The sequence below is a fragment of the Pelodiscus sinensis genome, chromosome 16, assembly GCF_049634645.1.
Source record: "Pelodiscus sinensis isolate JC-2024 chromosome 16, ASM4963464v1, whole genome shotgun sequence".
Taxonomy (NCBI): Eukaryota; Metazoa; Chordata; order Testudines; family Trionychidae; genus Pelodiscus; species Pelodiscus sinensis.
In genome coordinates this window covers 2,986,701-3,012,158 of record NC_134726.1, presented here as the reverse complement: position 1 = coordinate 3,012,158, position 25,458 = coordinate 2,986,701, and the positions used below count along the sequence as shown (strand labels likewise).

The window sequence follows — 25,458 nt, the reverse complement described above, 5'->3', positions numbered from 1 at the left end:
AAACCAGAACTTGTACTCGACTGTGATACTAAGGAATCAAAAGTAGAGACGTGCCTTATTATTGCAAATTACATTTTTAAAATACATGGTGGAAGCCAGCTGTGTAAGCATTCCTTGTGGGACTGAGGCAACACACTTCTGCCACCCTTGCAAAGGGCGACCTTTTTTATCGCCTGTTCCACACGTGCTGGACTATGTAGCACTTTAAAGACTAACAAGATGGTTTATTAGATGATGAGCTTTCGTGGACCAGACCCACTTTTAAGCCTTTTAAGACTGCACTTGAAAGAGAATCCTCTGAACTGATATGCTAAAATTCAAGAAACACTGGAGATATTCCACAGAGATTTCAACAATCTACACCCCACCATCAACCTCAGCCTGGACCATTCTACACGAGAGGTCCACTTCCTGGACACCACAGTACAAATCAACAATGGAAAATTAGACACGACTCTCTACAGAAAACCCACTGACTCATACAGTTACCTACATGCTTCCAGCTCCCATCCAGAACACACCATACGATCCATCGTCTATAGCCAAGCCCTTCGATACAACCGCATCTGCTCTAATCCCACTGACAGAGACCAGAAGCTTCAGGATCGCTACCAAGCATTTATAAATCTCAACTACCCACCCGGAGAAATAAAAAAGCAAATTGAAAGAGCCAGACGAATACCTAGAAACATCTACTTCAAGACAGACCCAAGAAAACCAACAATAGAACACCACTTGTCATCACCTACAACCCCCAACTTAAACCTGTCCAACACATTATCAATAAACTACAGCCTATACTGGAACAGGATACCATACTCCAAGAGGCTCTGGGAGACAGACCCATAGTCTCCTATAGACAACTACCTAACCTCAAGATGATTCTTACCAACAACCACAGGACATACCACACTAATACCAACCCTGGTACCTTCCCTTGCAACAAACCCCGTTGCCAGCTTTGTCCACATATTCATTCTGCCGATATCATTATTGGACCTAACCAAGTGAGTTATAAGATCAAGAACACATATTCCTGTGCATCCAGAAATATAATTTATGCTATCATGTGCCGAAAGTGTCCGTCTGCTATGTACATTGGACAAACGTCTCAGACACTTCGCCAAAGGATTAATGCCCACAAAACAGATATCAGACAAGATCACAAAGAAAAAACAGTTTCTTGCCATTTCAACCAGAAAGGACACTGTCTCAACGACTTAACCACCTGCATTCTGCTACAAAGACCTTTTACATCTGCACTTGAAAGGGAATCCTCTGAACTGTCATTCATGTTAAAATTCGACACTCTCTGGGGGGGGACGGACTGAACAAAGACCCCCAACTACCTTACCCATTACCAAGATAGCTTCCCCAATTATCACCTCTAATACCATTAGCTCACAGACATCTAACTTTCCCCACCTCTAATATCATTAACTCACAGACACTTACCTTCCTTCCTCTCCCCCCCGCATCCCCCTTCTGTTCTGAAATGTGATTTGTCCTTTTCATATGTGTTCATTTTTTTTAATTGTATCCTTTGGTATATATGGTTGTGACTATTTTCTTCCACTATTCGATCTGAGGAAATGGGTCTGGCCCACGAAAGCTCATCATCTAATAAACCATCTTGTTAGTCTTTAAAGTGCTACATAGTCCTGTATTTTGTTGAAGTGAGGAGTTACTGTATCAACCTGATTCTCTGACTAGGACATAATTTAACACAATTCCAATTTTTCACAAAGTTGTGACATGCACCTCCACAAAAATACTGTGTGAAAAATCAGGGCTATTCTAAGTTATACCAAATACTGCTATAAGTCACTTAATACCTGAGCTCCAGATACAGACTGGAGTTTTATTGGTTTACAAGATGAAAGTATTGGAAACCAGGTGCTACAAAGATGATGGTTGTTATTACAAGAGTGATGATACTTACATTGACTGGCACCTTTGATTTCCACACAAAGATCCCACTGACAGACGATTATGTAACAGGATTATTTCGGGCCAACTGTACTTGTTTTGTAGCAAGCAGGGGTTGAAGAGAGAAGGCAAATGCCCATTTATTGAAATTCAGAGCTTGGATGAGTTGAGAACAGCAGCATAAAGACATTTCAAATACCGTGTGACGTACTACACTGATGGGCACGTTAAAAGCCACGGCTAGAACTTAGGACAGATACTGGTTATATATACACAAAGAACTGAGACAGTGTCTAGTTTTGCCATTAGACTGCTCAGTCTGTAAAATGAATGAGTGTCCAAGTCACGGAGAAGCACAGGATTAGTTAAACTATATTCTTTGTCCATCCAGACAGGCATCTGGATTATATCAGGATGATAAGCCTGATGCTAAAATTATTTTGCCAGGCTGATTTTTTGACAGGCAAGCAAAACACCCTTTGGGTATGTCTACACTACCACCCTACGAGGAGTAACGGTAGTCCGAATTAGAAAGCCTAATTCGAACTACCTACCCCGTGCCGCGTGTAGCCGCGGGCACGGAGTCTGAACTACCAGGGTTTTAAAAATGGTGGCGCCCGGCAAGATGCAAATGAAGCCCGGGATATTTAAATCCCAGGCTTCATTTGCAACTTCGATTGACTACATTAACCACCCTAGTTTGAACTAGGGTGGTAGTGTAGACATACCCTTAGTTCTAACATTATGGTGTATTAGAGCTAGCAAACGGACGTGGTCCTTGGGTTTGTACATTTTCATGACTGTTTTGCAAGGATATATATGTACCTGGACAACTGTTTTCCCCAGCCTCTTGTCTGCAGTGATCCCCAGGGATCCGATAACAGTCTTCAGCTGTGCGAAGGGCTTTATAAAGAGGATAGTGATCAGTTGTTCTCTGTGTCCAATGAAGTTAGGATGAGAAGTAATTTTTTTGCTGTTAGTTTGTGTGTCTTTTCCTAATTGATTTTCAAAAACTTTTTTGGCTTGCTTGACTTGTCAGAGTTTATCCTCCTCTCTATTTTCCCCAGTAGGATTTTACTTCCAATGTTTAATGCCGTGGTGTCCAACTGCTAGCCTCTAGCCATGTGCGGGTATTTGACCGGGTGAGTGTGGCTAGTTGGCTTGAACAATATGGCCATTTGGTCGGTTGAGTGTGGCTAGTTCAGGACTGCTTGGACACCCTGGGATGTCTTTTTGTCTGTGCCATCTCTTAATCTGTTGTCAGCTATGGTGGTGATGGTTTGGCCTATTTTTTTAAAACCCTGGGATATACATTTAGTTTGCACCTCTCGTATGGTTTTTTTAAAAAGTTTCCATGCTACTTGCAGGCTTTTCACTCTTGTGACTGTTCCTTTTAATTTCCATTTTACTAGCTTCCTCCTGTTCCTTTTAATTTCCATTTTACTAGCTTCCTCACTGTATGTAGTTTGAAGTTACATGCTGCTATGGTGGGTTTCTTTGATATCTCTCCCTACAAGGATGTTACATTTAATTACATTCTGTCCGCTATTACCGATGGTTTCAACTATATTCACCTCTTGGATCAAATTCTGTGTACAGGCAGTCCCCGACTTACGCGGATCCGACTTACGTCGGGGCTTTCTCGCCCGGAGGTCGAGGTAGCGGATTGCTACCTGCGAGCTCCGGGGCGAGAAAGCCCCGTTCGTAAGCTGCTCCGGTGCCCCTGGTCTGCTGGAGACCGTCTCCAGAAGACCAGGGGCACCGGGCGGGTTCCCGCGCTTCTGAGGCTTTGCCAAAGCCTCAGAAGCGGGGGAACCCGCCCGCTGCTGCCGCTTCAGTCCCCGTGCCTGTGGTCTGCTGGGGACGGTCCCCAGCAGACCACAGGCACGGGGACTGAAGCGGCAGCAGCTGCGGTTCCCCGCGCTTCTGAGACTTTGCTTTGGCAAAGCTGCCGCTGCGGCTCTGCTCCCGTATCCCTGGTCTGCTGGGGGGGGGGGGGGGGGGCGCGGCTAGTGTCCCCGCCCCCCAGCAGACCAGGCTTTTGTTTTGGACCCTGGAGCAGAGCAGCTGGGGCGCTGCCGATTGGTCCTGCAGCGCCCTCTGGGCACTACTAGACCAACCCGGCAGCACCCCAGCTGCTCTGCCCCAGGTCCTGATTCAGCCGCTGCTGGTCAGTTTCAGCAGTGGCTGAATCAGGACGCCTGGGGCAGAGCAGCTGGGGTGCTGCTGGGTTGGTCCAGTAGCGCCGAGGAGCGGTGCTACTGGAGCAACCCAGCAGCACCCCAGCTGCTCTGCCCCAGGCGTCCCCAAGTCAGCCGCTGCTGAAACTGACCAGCGATGACTACAGGAAGCCCGAGGCAGAGTTGCTCTGCCCCAGGCTTCCTGGAATCAGCTGCTGATCAGTTTCAGCAGCAGCTGACTTGGGGAAGCTTGGGGTTCTTAAGTTGAATCTGTATGTAAGTCAGAACTGGCGGTCAGTTTCAGCAGCGGCTGAATCTGGACGCCAGTTCCGACTTACATACAGATTCAACTTAAGAACAAACCTACAGTCCCTATCTTGTACGTAACCCGGGGACTGCCTGTACTATTTAGGACTGTATCATGTACTGTCTCTCCTGTGGGTTCCAAGAAGCAATCATTAATGGTGTCTAGAAATGTTGTCTCTACATTTTGTCTATACAACATTGCCAGGTAATATATCTCAGAATGATAGCCTTCTTTACAACTACATCACTTTCTTGACTAATATTCAATTTGTGATCCACTATAACTCTCAGATCCTTCTTGGCAATTCTACCACCTTCCCAAGTAGCACCCATTTTATGATTTGGCTTTCCTTTCCTAAGAGAAGGCCTTTGCACTTATCTTTATCAAATTGCATCTTAATGTATTCTCAGAAGAACTGTCAAAAAGATTATACGTTATTCTAATATGTTATATCCTGTACTTCCAGTGCTAAAGAGTGTATAGAAAAAATGTACAGCTTGAAGTATATGCTATATGGAGGTGGTAGCAGTGGAGAGAATGAATGAATGAATTCTCTTTCTCTCTTGTGGGCTGGGAGAACAACTGCTGAAAATTAAATTTGTCAAATGCAACTTTTACACTTTCTGTCAATTTTACTTTTAATGGATTTTTATTAATCTGAGCCAGAGGATTAATCCTCATCTATTTTTCCTGCTATTTGCCAATGCATATACTGCAATATTAAAGTTGTGATGGTAATTTACGCAAGAGGGTTCGACTGATGACTAATTACTGAAACAGCAAAATCTTACATGTTCACATTGCTGACAAAACCTCAGGAGGAAAATATTCCTGTCTGATCCGCTGCTAGTTTTCTATTTAATAAAAGTAAAATGTAACAAGCTAGGCCCAGGTTCTGACTTTACTCCCACCCCTGTAGCCCCACTACAATCAAGGAAGATGCATAGATGTAGCTGAGAGCAGACCATGTCATTAGTGACTCACTCATGATTTTCTGAGGAAAGGTTATTACTTCAACCATATGCCATAAAGCAGGGCTGGGCAAAATACAGCCGGGGGGCCAGATCCGCCCTACCAAGCCACCGGATCCAGCCCACCGGCCACCCTGCCGGGATCCTTGGGCACGCAGCTGCCACAGATTAAAGCGCAGTCTGGCAGCTCTCTGCTCTGCAGGGAAGGGGAGGCTCGTGTGATCTCCCACTCCCAGCCCAATCCTCAGCTCCTATCAGCTGGAAACAACCGGCCAATAGGAACTGAGAGATTGGCCTGGGGGATGCGGGCAGCGCAAGCCTCTTCCCCCTCCTGGAGCAGAGAGCCAGGTGGAGGGAGCAGCCTGCAGCTCTAAGTGATCTGGGGTTGCAGCAGGCAGGGAGCCCAGCCTGCCTTGGAGGTGCTGCAGGGTCCCTGGCTTAGGTAAGCGCCTCCCAGTCAGAGCCTGCCTCTGGCACTCCTGCCCCTCCCGAACCCCAACTCCCTCCCCCAGGTCACCATCCAAACCCTCTACACCCTCCTGCCCCAGGTCACGACCCCCTCCTAGACCCTGTACCCCTTCCCAGACCAGAGTCCTCTCCTGCACCCAAACACCCGCCCAGACCCTGCCCCAGGTCACCACCCAAACCCTCTGCAGTCTGCACCCCCTTTTCCCCTTCTCCCAGGTCACAATTCCCCTCAGACTTTGCACCCTCCTGCCCCAGGTCACAACTCCCTCTCTCGTCCAAACTCCCTCCCAGACCTCACACTGTCTCCTGTACCCCACTCTCTTACCCCATGCACCCTTCTGCACCCAGCCTCCATCCTAGACCCCGCACATCCTCCACAAAATGTGCGGCCCTTGGCTACTTTCCAAAATCTTGTAGTGCCCCCCCAAAAAATTATTGCCCACCCCTGCCATAAAGCATTAATATCAATCCACAACCAAATTCCACAACAGTTAAGTGTCATGCAAGCTAATGAAATCAGAGCTGAAACTCCAATTCGGCAAAGTACACAAGCAGGTATGTAACATTAAGCAACCACACAGACCAGGCCTGGGTAAAATACGGTCCATGGGCCGCATATAGCCCGCCAAGCCACTGGATCTGGCCTGTGAACACTGGGGAGCCCCAGGCAGGCTCCCTGCTTGCCCCGTCCCACCCACACTCCGCTCAGAGAAGTGGCTGATGGGCTGTTTCTCTTTAAAAACTGTGAGCCTGGAAGGGAGGAGGGGAAGGCTTCAGGCGCTGCTCCCACCCCCAACACAATCCCACTGGCTGGTTTCTGGCCAGAAACTGGCCAATGGGAGCTGCCTGTTTAAATAACAGGCAGCACACAAAGCAGGCCCACACCCACCTCCAGCTCATAGTCAGTCACACATGTGCAGGGCAGGCTCCCAGTCTGTCTGAGAAACGTGGTGGGCTGCTGGTCAGGAGTCACTCAGGAAAGTCTACTGGCCAGAGCCTGCCTCTGCCACTCCAGCCCCTCTCTTCCCCAACCCTCTGCCCCCCTCTGCTTCAAATACCCAAATGCTCTGCCCCCTTCCTGCATCCATATATGCAACAGCTCTGAGTGGTCAGACACCTTCAGAACCTTATTTGTCCACTCAGCCACACCTGTGAATTAAAGTTACTTTAAATCATCTAATGAGTAGTTGGCTGGTCCCATGACCCAGGTCACAACTGCCTCCTTCACCCAAACTCCCTTCCAGACCCTGCTCTCCCTCCTGCTCCCCAATCCATTACCCCAAGCTCTCTTCTGTACCCAGCCTCCATCCCACACCCTGCACTTCCATTGATATCATGGAAGTGTGTGGCCTTGAGCCAGGGCTGGATTAAGGGGCGCCTGATTGCAGCTCTAAGGAGCGCCGTGCGCCCGACCGCGCAGGGCCCCTTAAGAGTTGCAATCAGGCGCGGTGCGCCTGGGACCGTGCGGCTCCCCTTAGAGCTGCAATCAGGCGCCACGTGCCCGACTGCAGCTATAAGGTGCGCAGTGCGCCGGGGGGAGGGGCACATGCGTTGTGCGCCCGCTGCCCGGGGCACAAGAGTGGCTCGAGCTGGCCCTGCCTCCACCATATTCCAACATCAAAAATGATTGCCCATCCCTGTCCTAGATCCATAAACTAGTGGGCTTAAAGTTACACATATGCTTAAATACCTACCTGGATTGGCGTTTAACCCATGTCACAACACTGATCTTTCTTCAGCAACGCCTGCCCTCAGGAGGGCTGCACAGAGCCTCTGCAGCACACCCAGTCCCTGCTGGCTGCAGAATAACAACTGGAGATTGGGAATGAGGCTCAGAGGGCCTCCTTCATGCTGTTGCAGAGCATGTTACTAGGTGACCACTATCCTCAGCACTGCAGGTCAGACTTCTAGGCTGCAGTCGCACACAGGGGAGGTCAGTGGCTTTGGTAGTCTCTTTTAAACTAATGGGATTTCACTTTTTCTATTCTTCAGCCTACCCAGTAGGCAGCTGATGAAATTCCCCATAGCTTCCACAGGATCTTAATATGCAAAGCTGCTGGCAACGTACAGTTTATTCTTCTAACCCACTCAGTTAAAAAATACAACTTACTTCCAGTCTTGAGGATACGTTTTTCCTCCTCCTTCAGCCTGTTCTGCATCAGGCGTAGGGAGTTCTCTGCTTCCTGCAAAGAGTGAATATTTCAGAATCAGAACTGCTGCCATATTCCCAGGCCAAGTGGCTAATAAGATGCTTCTGTCTTAGCAGATAAGGGCACACAGGAGCAGACTGAGACGAGAGAATTTCAGCCTGAGAAGTGTTTCAGAAAGAAACGGTCTTCATATAAATTGGGGAGTTCATGCCTGCTTTGATCCCAGGGCAAGGATGGAAGGAAGACACAGCGGTAAAGCAGTGCACAGCCAGTCAGCCAGAGTCCTGTGACAAAACCTTCACTCACTGCACTGAAAATGAGCCCAACTGTCTCAATCCCATGTGCAGTAACTGCCCTTACTATGTGAAAGGCTCTTCCTGCGGAAAGGAAAAAGCTGGAAGGTAAGTATGGTACAATGGGACGTGAAGGCAAAGGACAGGTGACTAGAACAGTGGCTGCTGAACTGATGGACAGTGATGAGTTTCTGGGAGCAGGATTCCCCCCAAAACCAGTGATTCACAATTCATTAAAAGGCCTGAGTCTAAGGAGCAAGAACAACACAGAAGGAACTATAACGTGGCCTTTGGGCACTGCCCAACCCTGAAGGCAGGTGTAAATGGCTAGCTAGGAATGGCTCTGTTACACAGTACAGGCAGTCCCCGACTTACGCGGATCCGACTTATGTCGGATCCGCACTTACGAACGGAGCTTTCTCGCCCCGGAAGTCGGGGCGAGAAAGCCCCGTTCGTAAGCTGCTCCGGTGCCCCTGGTCTGCTGGAGACTGTCTCCAGCAGACCAGGGGCACCGGGCGGGTTCCCGCGCTTCTGAGGCTTTGCCAGAGCAAAGCCTCAGAAGCGCGGGAACCGCTGCTGCTGCCCCTTGAGACCCGGTGCCTGTGGTCTGCTGGGGACGGTCCCCAGCAGACCACAGGCACCCGGACTGAAGCCGCAGCCGTGGGGGGTCCCGCGCCTCTGAGGCTTTGCCAGAGCAAAGCCTCAGAGGTGCGGGGAACCGCCGCTGCTGCCGCTCCAGTCTGGGTGCCTGTGGTCTGCTGGGGACGGTCCCCAGCAGACCACAGGCACCCTGACTGAAGCCGCAGCCGCGGGGGGGTCCCGCGCCTCTGAGGCTTTGCCTGAGCAAAGTCTCAGAGGTGCGGGGAACCGCCGCTGCTGCCGCTTCAGTCAAAGCAGCAGCAGCGGCGGTTCCCCGCGCCTCTGAGGCTTTGCTCTGGCAAAGCCTCAGAGGCGCGGGACCCCCCCGCGGCTGCGGCTTCAGTCAGGGTGCCTGTGGTCTGCTGGGGACCGTCCACAGCAGACCACAGGCACCAAGACTGGAGCGGCAGCAGCGGCGGTTCCCCGCGCCTCTGAGGCTTTGCTCTGGCAAAGCCTCAGAGGCGCGGGACCCCCCGTGGCTGCGGCTTCAGTCCGGGTGCCTGTGGTCTGCTGGGGGCCGTCCCCAGCAGATCACAGGCACCCAGACTGAAGCCGCAGCCGTGGCGGGGTCCCTGCCTCTGAGGCTTTGCCAGAGCAAAGCCTCAGAGGCGCGGCACCCCGCTGCCGCTGCGGCTCTGCTCCCCGTGTCCCTGGTCTGCTGGGGGGGGGGGGGGGGGCGCAGCTAGTGTGCTCCCCCCCCCCCAGCAGACCAGGCTTTTGTTTTGGACTCTGGGGCAGAGCAGCTGGGGCGCTGCCGATTGGTCCTGCAGCGCCCGTGGGCACTACTGGACCAACCCGGCAGCACCCCAGCTGCTCTGCCCCAGGTCCTGATTCAGCCGCTGCTGGTCAGTTTCAGCAGCGGCTGAATCAGGACGTCTGGGGCAGAGCAGATGGGGTGCTGCTGGGTTGGTCCAGTAGCACCCCAGCTGCTCTGCCCCAGGCGTCCCCAAGTCAGCTGCTGCTGAAACTGACCAGCGCTGACTACAGGAAGCCCGAGGCAGAGTTGCTCTGCCCCGGGCTTCCTGGAATCAGCTGCTGATCAGTTTCAGCAGCAGCTGACTTGGGGACGCCTGGGGTTCTTAAGTTGATTCTGTATGTAAGTCAGAACTGGCGGTCAGTTTCAGCAGTGTCTGAATCTGGACGCCAGTTCCGACTTACATACAGATTCAACTTAAGAACAAACCTACAGTCCCTATCTTGTACGTAACCTGGGGACTGCCTGTAAATGCAGAAGTGTTGTGTGCTATCTGAGATTCAGGAGAGTGGGGAAAGCTGGAATACAGGAAATTTAGCTGGAGCACTGGTGTTTTCAAGGGTAGCAGTAGTTAGGCCTGGGAAGTGGTACATTCCTCCCAGCCCGACATTCTGAGGAAGGAAACACGCCTGCCCTTGCAAAAAGCATCGAGGATGAGGGCAGATGTGCAGAGCGAGTACCACAGAAAGACAACTGCTTGAGAGCAGTTAGCAGACCCGTTAGCCTGAGTTCGCCACAAAACAGCTGCAGGCAGCAGAGGGCAAAGAGCGCAGTTGAGTTTATGAAGTTTGCTATGCTTTGGGACTACAACAGACCCAAGCCACTAAAGTGCATGCCAGTGTGGTGAGGTTCATGGACACAAGTGGGGTGAAAGAATACAAGCTTATTCTGTGAGGATCGACTAGCTCGTGAGTAAATCGCTGTACACGTCAGAGCAGGACAGCGAGACGCACAGTGCAGACCTTTAGGTAAGGGGGTTACAAATGAATGTAAGTTTAGATGAGGTGGGTGCAGAGTGCAGCAGACAGAGTAGAGCTAAACTAGACTGGATAAACTTGTCAAGGTGTCTAAGAGTTCCCTAAAAGCCTGGTGGTTGTGGTGGTAACGGACTAACATCAGCCCCTTTTATTAAAAAAAATATATGGAAAGTAAAACGAGAGGTGAAAAAAGTCCAGGAGTCAGCTCCTGCTCCATGCTCTAGCTCCTTTTTGCCACTCTGACAATGTTAAGGAGCCATAAAACCACCCTAACTGGGCACCTGAAGGCATGGGAGACTCTCTGGATAGGGCGGACCCAGTGTAACAACCGTATGTCATCCTCCACTGGCCTATATGGTGGTTGAGCCATGTCAGAGGTAAGCCCTGTAGGAGGGGCCAGGCCTGGCTGGAGTGCTCTGCTGTTACAAAGTATCAGAGGGGTAGCCATGTTAATCTGGATCTGCACAGACTCCTTGTTGCTTTCTGCTGCTATAGTGATCCCTGGCTGACAGAACGGCCCTTGGGGGGCTCTGACCAGCTGGGGGAAGTTAGAGCAGCCTCAGTGATGAGAGGCATCTTAGAAACATGATGCATTAGCTAGGATAAGGTAAATAAAATAAGACACAGTGTCACACAACCCTCATCAGTTTGCCAACAATTAATCCAATGATTTAGCTATTCCTCCTGCCAAAAATATAATGGATGTGCAGTCTCTGCGACAGCCCCACAAAAGCAAGAAAGGCAGACAACAGCTTTAATGTACTCTTGGACTGGGTTCTGTCTTTTCTGGGGCTTTGATTTTCCAGGCAGTAACCCACCCGCCTTTAGCAGGAGAGCTAGTGTGCATGTAATTAAAAATTATAAACACAACAAGTGCTTTGATGGAAGCCTATGCTCTGTCAAGCTGCATATTAATATTCATATGTAGCATGAAAAAAGTGTGTGACACAGGGAGCAAGATTAGAAGGGAAGATGAAAGGGCCACTGATCTCAGGAGGAAATTGTCCCTCCTAGAACATATGCGGAGCTACACAGTAAGCGCTTAATGACTAGAACACCAACATATTAAACCTGCTCTATTTCCAAATGTACTGCAAGTATACATCTGAAAAGGACACACTTTGGTTGCATGGTTTGTAATACAACCCTCTCTACACTTTCAGTGAGAACAGTGTAACTTTAACAGCTGTGGCACAGATATGCTATTGAGGGAAGAGCACTTCCTCTCTCCAAATCTCACGGAGCAGCAAAGGAGGACTTCTAGCCAGCGCTTGTGAAAACTGCTGGGAAGGTGGATGGGCTACTGGACGAGTGCAGTGCGTATGGACCCCTTTTAATCCATTACAACGTTATGGACACACCTGCAAATACAGCTATTTTCAAACATTCCATTACTTGATAATCATTTGATGTATTCACGTAACATGATCACAGAACTAAATATTCAATATATATTTATAATTACACAATATACGAATATTTATTAAAGTGCATAAGTGTTTTTATACACTGTACATTTATTTTCATTTCTATTTTATACTTTCCCTGGAAACCCTACAGTACCATCGTGGATCACCAGGAGTCTGCAGACCATACGCTGGGAACCACTGGACCAGAAGAAGCACCTTAGCCCCTCGGGGGCAGCGCCAGGTCACCAGACAAGGCATAAGCTGTGCTTGGCAGGGAGGGCTAGCTGTGTGCACCCCTCATGGAATGTGGGTGTTCGGCTCGCACCCGCGAGGCATTATCTACACTTAAAAGGGTTTGATCAATGGGCAAAACTCTACAGGAAACCCCTTGAGGAATCATACCATACACCAGGAGATAAGTACAGTTCAAATCAGTTCCCGACTCCTGCCGCAGCCCCAAGCCCCAGCAGTCACGCCTGGAAGGCCTGAAGCTCTGAGCTCTGGCAGGCATGCCCATGGGGCTGAGTCCCTTCCCTACTGGGCAGAAGCCAGAGGCAGCACACTGGGGGCACATGGGGTCACACGCCCTCCCAGATTTTTTCCAGGGCTTGCTGGCTCTGCTCTGTCGCACTCCATCATCCCCCCTGTAGCGATCAAGGTGGTATCTGCGACCCTGGGGAGCGGCAGCAGCAAACAGCTGGGAGCTGCAGGGACAGCCACTGCTTTTACTGCCTCCTTTCCTCACAGAGCTAAAGCAGTGGCCCCTCCCTGCAGCTCCCAGCTTGTTGCCATTGCCACGCCAGGAGCCACTGAAGTTTAGAGGGGGGGTGCCTTGGGAGGCATGACACAGGCCAATGACTCAAATTCATTTGCTCAGCACAGCCCTACTGTGGGAACGGAGTGCAGTGCAAGCTGGGTATGGAGGGTCCACGGACAATGGTCCCTGTCCCTGGAGGTGCCAGGAAGAAATAATCCCCTAAAACAGGGAGAACACAGAACTGCAACTGTTCTCCTAGCCAGGCAGCACAAGGAAGGGACCCCTGCACGCTTCTGCTTTGCTTCCTTACAAAAATAACCAAATCACACGGAACGAATGGTATGTTTCAGACGCCCATGGAAATGGCCATAAGGAAGTTTTCAGAGTTTTTAAAAGGCATTATGACTAGGAGAGCTAACAGCTCCACGGAAAGCTGGTAATGATCACTTAGAATTGTGGATACAATACTGCTAAGCCTCGGTGGGCATTATGCGCTCCTGGGGTACAGCAAGAAAATAAAGGTCACAGCACCAAGTCTGAACAGAGCACAATACACTCTGTGGGACACGAAAAAACAGCCAGGTACCGACCTTGCCAATAACTGAAACAAGTGAAGTCACTGGGCCAATACCAACAGGGGCTCCAACTCTGTGAATGCCAATTTTCATGCCTATGTTTTGGTGTGTGCAAATCCTTGCCTACACACCTGCAAATCCAGCAGCGAAGCCTCTAATTGCCCGGCCTGCACACACACGTGCAAAAAGGCTAACTACTGAGCCCATCTGGTACAAGTAAATCTGAGATTCTGTGCAAGAAAACCTGCCGATTTAGAGGCTGCTTTTGGAATAAGTATTTTGAGCGCTGAAAATTCCAGTGTAGGCAACTGAAACACCACTCCATACTCCATGCTCCATACCCATCTTTTCAGTGAGTTGAAGCTTAATTATTATAACATGATTCAGCTAGGAGACATCTGTTTTCTTGTTCACTGAACACAGTTCTTTACATTTACTGTGCATCAGATAGCCAGGCTGAGCACACGCCTAAGTCCCAGAATCCTCCAGCCGCCCACACGCAGAACTCCTACTGTTCCTAGCCTCTGTTCCATGTTAGCCATCGCCCAGTGGGACGCCCAAGAGTCTCCAAGGCAACACAAGTTAGAGCACAGGAGTTCTGAAAGTTAAAAAAAAAAAAGCACTCGAGCTGCTCACAGCAGCTGCCATTAAGTTTCTATGTGAGGTTGGGCTTTTAGCATTTGTCTGCAGTTCAATATACACTTGAACCTCTGTAATCCGGCAACCTGCGGAAATAGGCTATACTGGATTATGGAATTTTCCGGACCATGGGTGTTTTCCACAATGAAGTGTGCTGGGGTGGAAGTGCAGGATCTGGGAGTGAGGGAGGCTGCAGGAAAGTGCAGGGGGTGGGAGTGTGAGATCTGGCTGTAAGGAGGATTGGGGTGGGGCGCTTATCTGCTGCCTCGCTCCCAGGGGCACATGTGGCTCTGTGCCCCCCACCACACCCAGGCAGCGCCCCGATGCTATGGGAGTGGTGGGGGAAAGCCTCCAGACCAAAGCTTCGCTGCACTGCCATTCCCCCAGCTGGGGGGGAGGGAGAGTGGCAGCATATAGAGCTGCTTCCTCCTCCCCCTGCCAGGGTCCAAACCATGGGTATTCCAGGCTCAGGGACACCCAGTTTACTAAGGTTCAAGTATACTCTGCCCCCTCCTCTAGCAAGCCCTATGGTACATTCCAAAGTACCTGAAACACTGATCACTTCAGAGAGACACATGCATTTAGTCGTTTGTTTCTACAGCCAAGGCAGTCGGAGATCCCCAGCAGAGGCAGTACTTCATTTCTTGGGTGCATTTTCATGCCCCTGAGGTTTCTACAACACACCTTTCTCTTTCTGGCTTCCCTTCCTGAGGAATAACAGTTCAGGCATTCTCCAGCGAGAGAGACTGGAGGAATTGTTATTGCAAGGGTGATGAGATCCCTGGAACCAAACCGCAAGACATGTATATAAGAGAAACCACTTCAAATCGGGAGGGTCCTAATTGCAGCACCTTTAGCACCAGTGGGATGCAGCCTCTTTTGGGATGAAGCGAAACCACCAGTACGGAGTCTCAGTCCTGCTAAGACAGTTGGATGAGTGTAAGGAAGCCAGCAGCTGTCCCAACTATGGGGAACCAGCCAGTAATCTTCAAAGTCTGTCCTCTGGGCTGGGAGACTCTTTATGTAAATTTAATGGGGTGCAGAGGTGACGTTCCCAATGGTTTCTGATTGCCTGACAGTTCTGGATGTCCCCGCTGCCGGCTCAAACAGAGGCCTTTAACTAATCGCAGTTGTAATCTACAGAGAACACCCATAGTCTGTACCAGAGACTTTTAAAAAACCAAACCCCAAAATGATAATGACTCAGAGAGACAAGGCAGGTGAGGTAATATCACTCTCTCGCTAATATCCTGGGACTAACCCAGCTACCATACAGCAGATAACGAACCAAGCTATCGCCGGGCCTCTAAAGTGTTAGCTGTCATCTAAGGACACTTCTGACTGTTCTACCGTAACTTCCTGCTATTCCACACGAGCCAGAACACAATTACCTTTCATGGTCTGGGCTATGCCTAGAAGGAACAGAATGACAAATTAGCCTGCGTATCAGCAGTCTGCTAGGAGTCTATAAGGCAAGATGCAAAATGTCAGAGTCTGGGGAGCTGAGTACAATCTATCATGAGCCAAATGGCCAAGTGTTAGAAACTGAGAGAATGAGGGGGGTTATGGAACAGAGGGAAAGCTTCATTAGAGATTTCAAGTGTGAATGAGAGAAAGAATCAGCGAGAGAGAGTGTGTGGAGAGTGAGCGGGGGGGAGGGGGATATCATAGCCCATAATGAGGATTTTCTATCTGTCTTTTTAGATTTACAATTACAGTCCCAAAAACAAAACAAAGAGCCCAAGTTCCTACTGACTGGTGGCAGCTTACTCCCACGAGTGCTGCATGTGAGGGTGAAACACCGGTCGGAGTACTGCACATTGCTCATCTTTTCAACTGCACCAAGCATCTGATCTCATGGGCATTAATATGATGATGGATAATAGAACACTTAGAAACCTGCCCATCTCCTTCTGGGAATGTGCACAAGGTTCTGAGAACAAATAATAAAAGGAATCTTACTGCACGATGGAAATGGAGGCTTCTCCTTCCAAGAATGTAAACCAAGAGATGGTCGTGTCATTACTATTCTGCACCAGGGGGTTAAAACTAACAGAGGCAGCTAAACATTGGGAGGGGACCTGTGAAAGAATGAAACAAAGGCTGCCAAAGCACAGAGAGGGGCCAGGGACCAGCGCATTTGCATAACAACTTAGTTCCCCAGAACTCAATCCATGCGAAACACTCCATCCAAGAAACTGCTTTTGGGGTGAGGGCTCTGCCTAGATGGGCAGGTTCTGGGTGGTGCCAGGGATGAGGGGTTTGAGGTTCAGGAGGGTTCTCTGGGCTGCAACCAAGGGGTTTGGTGGGCAGGAGGGAGGATCAGGGCAGGGGCAGAGGGTTGGGGTGAGGAGTGCGAGGGCTCTGGCAGGGGATGTGGGCTCTGGGATGGGGTTGGGGATGAGGGGCTTGAGGTGAAGGAGGTTGCTCCAGGTAGGAGCAGACTCAGCCTGTTTGCATCTGTATGGCACACTGGTGCTTCCTCCAGAGATCCCGGCTGGCTCAGTAAAACAAGCGACAAAGGGAAATGAAGTAGCTAGGGGCTGGAGGGAAGGGCTGAATGGGAAATGAGAACGACTCTGGGCATAGCAAGTGAACTGTCAGTAACATGTAGCTGCACATGGAGCTCCACCATAGGAAATTCAGTGGGAGACTTGCTGAGCTCTAGCGTAAGTCACAGAAGCATTCACGCAAGCCGTAGATCTGGACATCACAGCTGCAGATTTATAGGACTCTCCCCACCTAATTACATTCCCTTCTCCAAATTAACAAACCTATTTTATGGTCTAATCAGATTTTCTCTAAAATTCTCCCCCCTTAACATCAGAGAGTTCCAAATGCTTTCAAACACTCCAATAAAAGCAAGCTCTACCCTGCATGTGTATTTGTACATTTTTTAGTTCAGTAGAAACGAGGCCTTGCTAGTCTGCAATGTTCCTTTCAGTATTACCCTCGCCATTTTCATGAGATTTGGTACTTCTGAAATGGCAGGAGCTATATGAAAAGACATGATAAAATATAATGGCATGGACTGCTCTTTAACACCCACTGAGACTGCAATGCTATGGTCTTCAATAAGAGATAATTTCACACACAGGACAACAGCAGTTGTGGTGATGACAGTTCTCTAGCAAAGGATCTGGCCTGGCCCTGGTTGAGCAGACATAAGTGACTGACTGAACATCTCAATTAGCAGTAAAAGCAGACTCAGTATTTTCGCTCCATGCTCAGTTTGCCCAGGGAGCAGGAATGACAGTGAAAAACCGAGGCAAGCTAGCACACAATCTTTCTTCTACAAGCTGATTCTGACTAATTCTAAGTGGTATGAACTGTGGAACTACCATGTTGTGTTAATGCCAATTAGTACAAAATTAGGGCTGTGCCTTCAGGGCCTGGACCCCAGCTCTGAGTGGCCCCAGAGGATCCGCAGTTTGGGGATTGAAATCTCTGCCTGCTTCAGAGAGGGCAACCGTCACTGAGAGGAAAAGATCTGGGGAAAATCTCTCGTTTTCTGTCATATATGGTCTGTGTATTTTTCGATACAGTGACATGATCTGCTTCTTAAACTATAACCATATTGATCCTTTTACAAAAACAAAGTAGATATTTGATAGAAAAGGACAGTAAATATGTACACATATTATCTAAGACACTAACAATGTGTCCAGGTCCTCTGGCCTATGCTGAACTAGTCTCATTTATGTGCCTGTCACCTCTTCTGGGCATGTATCTTATCGTGTTTTCTAATGTGCCATATACCTTCCAAGTGCTCTATACATATGGGCTGTGTCTACACTGGCATGAATTTCCGGAAATGCTTAAAACAGAATAGTTTTCGTTATAAGTATTTCCGGAAAAGGAGCGTCTACATTGGCAGGCTGCTTTTCCGGAAAAGCCCTTTTTCCGGAAAAGCGTCTGTGGCCAATGTAGACGCGCTTTTCCGGAAAAGAGCCCCGAGCGTCATTTTCGCAATCGGGGCTTTTTTCCGGAAAAGACTACAGGGCAGTCTACACTGGCCCTTTTCCAGAACAGTGTTCCGGAATAAGGACTTATGCCTGAGCGGGAGCAGAATAGTTTTTCCGGAATAGCGGCTGATTTTGTACAGTAGAGCATCGTTGCTTTTCCGGAAATTCAAGGGCCAATGTAGACAGCTCGCAGCTTATTCCGGAAAAGCGGCTGATTTTCCAGAATAAGTGGCGCAGTGTAGACACAGCCATGCAGTAACAACAGAGATGACATAGGAATATTTGTCTTGCCCTATTAGCACATATACAAATCATCTCACGCACTTCAGTTGGACATGTGCATGCCAACCACACAGTCTGCCCAAATCAGCCAGAATTACATCCATCTGAGGACTTTCGAAGCAGGCAGATTTCAAGCCAGATGTATTTTTCCCCCACTGAACATGGCACGATGGATCATAATATAGACATTTCTATGTATCCCGTGCCCGCTTTAATTGGCACAACAGATGGCCTTGCAGCCCACATCTGTTTGAGAAGGTCTTTAGAAACCAGGAATAAGACACAGTATTTAGAGGAGTTCGGCAACACACTGTCACACAAACTAACCTATCGCTCGACACAAGACCCAAATATTGCCTGCAAACTCCGGAGACAGTGTGAATGGGAAGGGATCTGAAAAGCTATACAAGTTTAGCATCTCCATAGTGATTTTTCACTGACCGTTTGTACCACATTTCCTAAAGAAAACGGCTCTCAAACAACAAATGCATCAGTCTTGGTAAAAGCCAGTGAGTAGACAGGCTGTCATCTAACAATCAGAGAAGGAGGCTGAGCATCAGGCTGGTTCTGCCATGTGACTTTGGACAAGCCATTTATGGCTCAGTTTGCAAAGCTGCCAAGCCCAGGCACTTCCCAGCGACTTCAAGGAGAGCTATGGGTGCTCACGATCTCTGATCTGGCTATGGTTCCCGGCCAATGGGAGTTGCAGAACCAGCTGCTGGCGCAAGGGCAGTGTATGGAGCCCCGTGGTCGCCCTTATGCATCAGAGCCAGAGGAGGGATATGCTGCTGCTTCCAGAGACAGGGAACACATGGAGCAGGCAAGCCCCTGACCCTGCTCCCTGTCGCGAGCTCAAGGGATGGATTCAATGGTCTGATGGAGTGGATGCGGCCCAGGGGCCATAGTCTGCCCATCCCTAATTTATAAGGCAGCTGAGGAGGGCCTGCAAGCCGCTCCAGGCCTTTGAGGCTCCAGTAACTACCGTACACCTGGTTCCCACCCAGGGATCCCAGCAAGTCTGTTCCAGACCCTCCAGGATTTCCTGCAATATGCAAGTGTCAAGTAGTCAGAACAGGTGCAGTGCAGACAATAGAGACCTCTGTAAACTATATAAAACTACATACTGCTCTGCTTCCTGTAAGGTTGTTTCAGCAGAGGTATACACAGAGCCCCTTTATAATAAGTGTCTGTAGGTTGTGACAGCAACTCCGGGAACACTTATACATATCTGAAGTTCAAGGTCCATCAAGCTGGCTTTTCATGCCTATGCTGACAAGCAGTTAGATGAATCTGTCTTCACTGAGACAAAGGCGCTGCTTTACCCTGGGCTTGCAAGTAGGCATGCGGAGGAGATCACAATTCATTTGTCAATCCCCCCATGAAGGTCATGTTCAAATCAAAGGGTTATGGTTCTTAAGACACAATTAGGCAGCAGAATCTAAATAAAATGTCTTTGGGGAACAGTCTGGGGACATAAGCCAGTTCTTTCTTCATTTATCTTCTAATCCTGATTCAATATGCTCCCAACTTGTCTATTTTTTAAATCATTTCCCCCTTCAGGCGTTTCCTAAATGACAGCCTGTACATTTTGTTGTTTGAATCTACTCTGAACATGTCCTTTCCAATGAGACTCACATCTTACATTACAAAGCAATTGAAATGTTCAGATGTCCAGGAGTATAGGATTGGCAACACAAATGTGTGCAGGTTCATTTCTGTCTTTGATTTATCTCCTGATTTGTACTAATATTGAAAGGGCACATTTCCCTTCACTGACAGTCTGGTATTGAAAATACTAGTCAACATTTACATATTTTTTTAAAAATGATTCAATATGTAACAAGTCTAATAAAGAAAGAACATTAAAGCATCTGTTTTCAGCCCGTCAGCAGGTATGTATAAATCAGCACAGTAAACCCTCGCCATTTGCGGTAGATGTGTTCCTTGCAATGGTGTTCACCGCCAATGGTAAAATCCACAAAAACTGGGGGCAGCAGCTCTCGGCCCCTGAGATGAGCTCACTGCGGTTCCCCATCACAGAGGTGAGTGCAGGTGAGAGAGACCATGACCCCCCCTCCCCCCCAGGCTGCATCTTCCTCCCTTCCCAGACCCGGAGACTAGGTGCAATGGGAGGGTGGAGACCTGTAAATACGCGAAATTGTGAATAGCAATTTCACCAATCACATGAATCTCCTGTATAGCTCCACTGATTCTGATGGAGGTAAGCCAATTTATACCAGCTAGGGAGAAGAGCCTCCACTCTTAAAATATGGCCTGTCACAACTTGTGTCCTGTTATTACTGGGTCCCTGTATATCTTTGTGTGTGATCCTCTTTTAAAAACATGACCATAAATATTTTTAAAAAAAAAGGATGGAGGGAATTTGACCATAAATGTTTCTAGTCACATTACTCTTTTTCCATCTGGCTCACCTCCTTTGTTCACTTTGTTGATTTATCAAATCATTTTTATTAGATTTTTATTTTTGGTTAATAATAAATAATTATAAATATTAGTACAATTCAGTCAGCATTTTGTGGGGCACATTCCGGACCTGAGAACAAAGCCATTTTTGGAACGTCTTTGAATCACTGCTCTATGCACAACCAACTTTCAGTTATTCCAGAAAACAAGACTGTTTTTCTGCATGCTCAGTAGAAGTCTGTCTACAATTTGGGAGTTAGTTGAGAAGACTAGTTAAAGTAATGTGACAGGGCAATTTACATGAAGATTTCAATCCATTAGGTAAAATCATGCTGAAGTCAAGGAGATGAATTTCATTTTGATTCCAAACTAAGTATCTGACAAAATTCTAACAACACCCGCAGAGCACCATTTAAACAAAAAATCACCAAGAGGGAGGCAACTTTCCGAAAGCTGGAATAATTTATATTTCTAAGTAACACCTGGTGGGTAATAAGGGGCCTGAGTTTGACTTATATTTTTACTCCACCAACAAAATCTTAAAAAGGAAATTTACCGGGGGGGGGGGGGGGGGGGGGGGGACACAAAACTGTAGCATGCCTTAGATCCTACACTGCTGGGATACATCACATCATCTATCCATCCATGACCTCCCTCCCCCTCCCCTGCCAGTGACCTTTTCTTTATACGTGCTATAGAAGCTCTGAAGCAACATCTTCGTCCCAAAATACTTTCTCACTGTTGGCACGTTGGACCAGAACTGAAGCTGGAAACAGAGCAAGCGCCTCCAGTTCTTTCTCTCTGCGTATGTCCTTTAACAGCTGGCAACTGTCTATCTCTATGACCCACGTCACCAAAGTCTCTGGGCAAAATCACATGCTTTAGTGCAGGGGTCTTCAACCTTTTTAACCACAAGATTACTTTTTCAATTTAGGTGCAATGAAAGATCTACCTCAAACCCAAATACCTTTGCCCCACTTCTACTGACCACTGTTCCCCATTACTGATCAATGGGAGCTGTAGGAACAGTGTCTGTAGGCAAGGACACATGTGGAGACCCCCTGCTCTGCCTCTCTCAGGGGCTGCTGGGACATGCCAGCCACCTCCAGGAGCAATAATTACCATGGGGATAATGACTCCAGCCATGACCAGTCAGGCATTTTAGAACTCACTACTCAAAGAATTACATTTAAGTGTAAGAGAAATGAAAATTATGCAGTGCACAGACCAGCCAAAAACCCAAAATAACAGAAGTAACAACTACCCCCCTTGTACGTGTTGGGTCAGTAGATGAGAGGGAAGGACAGTGTATGTTTGTGAGAATGACACACAAACACACAATATGTGAATGTGCCAGAGGTTTGCATTGCCAAGCTCCCTGCACCCCCTTCTCTTCTGTGTGGAGACAGGGTATAGAAGTGGGGGGAGGCGGGGCACCCTGACATCAGCACCCCCCTCTTCTCCCTCCCACGCCATGCACAGCAAGCAGGAGGCTCCCTGGGGGGCAGCTCCAAGGCAGAGGGCAGGAGCAGCAAGACAGTGGGTGGAGGGGCAACTGAAGTGCCAGCACTTGATAGCTTCCTGGCCAAACCAGCCAGGGTCACCTGTCAGAGGCTCCAAGATCTACCGGTAGATCCTGATCTACTGATTGGTGACCACTGCTTTAGTGTATTGAACCCCGCAACGTCCCACGAGGCAGGGCAGTGCTACTGTCCCCGTTACAATTGGGAACTGAGCCCAGAGAATAAGTGACTTGCAAAGCTCACACAGAAAGTCTGTGAAACTGCAGAGAACTGAAGCTGGGTCTCCCAAGTGCTAAACTAATGTGTGCATGGACTGAGGCTTGCGACAACAAAACTAGTGTCTTTTTATGGACAACAGCTCTGGGGACTTCCCAGCACTGGACTGTCTGTGCTAATCCTTCTGGTTCGTAATCTGAATCATGCCCCAGATCAGCCTCTGTATTTCTCAGTGGTGCTCGTCTAGTCAATAGAAATCTTACATGGTATAATCAGGATTCTCTGAGACATCTAACTTTAGCCCATTTTTCTAGAACTGGATGCAACTGTCTGCTTCTATCCCTTCACATTTTCTAGTTCTAAGTTCCTGGTTTTAGAATCATTACCAGTAAAGCCTGCAAGCAACGGGACTGTGTGAGCCACCTTCTCTCCCTGGGGATCGCAGCATTTACTGCTTTCATATCCCACCGCATCTCGTCTCCCGCAATCCTCGCGAGCACATTCAGTGCGCGCGCACGCACACACACGATTCCTTTGCAGCTCTGTACAGAGTTGGAATTGTTACTGGTAAGTCTGGAGGACTCAGTTTGATTCCACAGCTGTGGCTGTCAATCAAGTGTCTGTAGCCCCCAAAAGAGAGAATACCACCAGGCAGCTTGGCTTGATGCATCCTTGAGAGAAGTCCAGCCAAGAGCGTTTAAGTTTGCTGGGTCTGGGGCATGGTCTGCTTCTCCAAAACAAGCTCCAGGCTGGCAGGCACATTTTAGGGAGCATCTCCCTCCATGTCGAACTGTAAATGGTGTATTCCTGGTTTTCTAAAACAGAGTTCAACTCTAGGCACCTGCTTTTTTAGCAGATCGGCTCCACCTGGGCCTCTCATTTTCATGTGAAAGCAAGTTGAATCACTGCAATAAGAGGTTTCCAAATATTGGCATCTGATGCTCAGCCTGGTACAGCAAAGGCTGTTTTAGGCAGCACTTGACTGGAAAGCTCTACAAACTGGCATTTCTGACCGTAGGGAGTCCGGTTTTATAATGTGGCTGGCATGAGGCAAGCAGACTCCCTGCCTGGCTCTACATGGCTCCCTGGAAGCGGCAACATGTACCTGAAGTTCTTAGGCAGAGGAACAGCCACAGGGTAGAGCCATGCACTACCCCACCCCACCCGAGTGCTGGCTTCACAGCTCCCAGAAACCCCCCAGCTAGCACCTTCATCCTCTCCCCCACTTACTCTGGTTAACTCTTAGTGAACCAGTATATCTGACTGACTAGCACCCTCCCCCCGTCTCCTCCACATGCCAGATAACAAATATTGTATTGTCTTTTGCAATTACCAAGCAGGTCACAGGCAGAAAATGAGTAACAGCTACTTTGGACTATGTCTGCCTTATCAACAGTGGCTTTCTACTCCAGGAGCCTGTCAGTTTCAGCTCGCCATTCTCTTATCTCAGCCCACAACAAGGGACAGAACAGGCGGCTTCATGGCAGGAGCAGCATGACTCAGAGAGAAGACTGAGGCCATCTGATGGAGCTACACTCCAGAAGCCCATGCTTAAAATTGGTGGCTACAGAAGAGGTCTAGCCAGCCAGTTCTTGTGATTTTAGCACAAATCTCAGGGCATTTTTCTTAACGCCTCAGCTGCTGGAAGCAACTGATTGCAGGAGCAGATCAGCTTTCATTAAAAGAAATTTCTTACAAATGAGGTGTCTAGCTCTCGCGTGTGCAAATACAAGCATGAGCATGAAAAGCAAGTGTGACCAAAAGGGTCAGTAACAAGAAGGAAAATAAAAAGAATCCCACATTGTCCCCCGCAAAAAACATCTCATGATTTTGCAAAGGGGCGGGGGGACTGACGTGACTGTTGAATGCTTGGAACACTTAAACTTTGTACCTTTGGATCACATCCCCGAGAGTTTGGTCTGCAGGAACCGGCCAGCTGGCCAGCGGACACGTTTCCCCTTCCCCACAGTGGAAGGGAGAGAAAGAGATATGGGGACATCAGGGAGGATGAGGAAGGGGAGAAGACTGGGTAAGAGTTGGAGAGATAGCAGAGCAGGGGTGGGCAATAACCAGAGTTAGCCCCTAGCAGGCTGCCAGACACTTCATTTACCTGTGTGTCCTGCAGCTCATAACAACATAAGAACGGCGATAATGGGTCAGACCAAAGGTCCGTCCAGCCCAGTGTCCTGTCTGCCGACAGTGGCCAATGCCAGGTGCCCCAGAGGGAGTGGATCGAACAGGTAATGATCAAGCCATCTCTCTCCTGCCATCCATCTCCACCCTCTGACAAACAGAGGCCAGGGACACCGTTCCTTACCCATCCTAATCTTCATGAATTTATCTAGTTCTTTTTTAAACCCTGTTATAGTCCTAGCCTTCAGAACCTCCTCCGGCAAGGGGTTCCACAGGTTGACTCTGCGCTGTGTGAAGAACTTCCTTTTATTTGTTTTAAACCTGCTGCCCATTAATTTCATTCGGTGGCCTCTAGTTCTTATATTATGGGAACAAGTAAATAACTTTTCCTTATTCACTTTCTTCACACCACTCATGGTTTTATAGACCTCTATCATATCATAGCTCCAGCTGGCTGTGGATCGCTGTTCCTGACCAATGAGAGCTGCAGGAATCCACGTCCCAGTCCAGCTCCTATTGGCTGGGAACAGAAATCACAGTCACTGGGAGTGGGGAGCGGCTGTACCTGCAGATGCACAGGTAAATAAAGTGTCCGGCGGTCCGCCTGCGAACCACAGACACCCCACGGGTTCCCTATTGCCTCCTGAAGTAGAGGAACAGAACCTGCTTTCTTAACTTAGTTGTTAGGGCAAGTGCCTAGAATTTCTATATGCCTAGGAACAGGCCACTCCCTTTCATTACTCCCTCGGATTTCCTCATTATCCCCGTACTGTCCCAGGGATGTGTTTCCCTACCTGTGCACTTGCTAACCTCTACACAGGAACACAATTATCCCTGTTTCTTCTTATGATTAGCTGAAGAATGGCA

General features: G+C 48.8%; 1 protein-coding gene across 4 annotated transcripts in view; it reads right to left on the bottom strand.

Moving 5' to 3' along the window:
• The window catches only part of CLUAP1 (clusterin associated protein 1), a 99,483-nt gene that overhangs the window by 20,394 nt on the left and 53,631 nt on the right, over positions 1 to 25,458 (bottom strand). For all 4 annotated transcript variants that reach the window (XM_075899090.1, XM_075899088.1, XM_075899089.1 and 1 more), the window contains one exon: positions 7,966 to 8,038. In XM_075899090.1, coding sequence (XP_075755205.1) covers positions 7,966 to 8,038 — 73 coding nt within the window. The remainder of the gene's footprint in view (positions 1 to 7,965; positions 8,039 to 25,458) is intronic.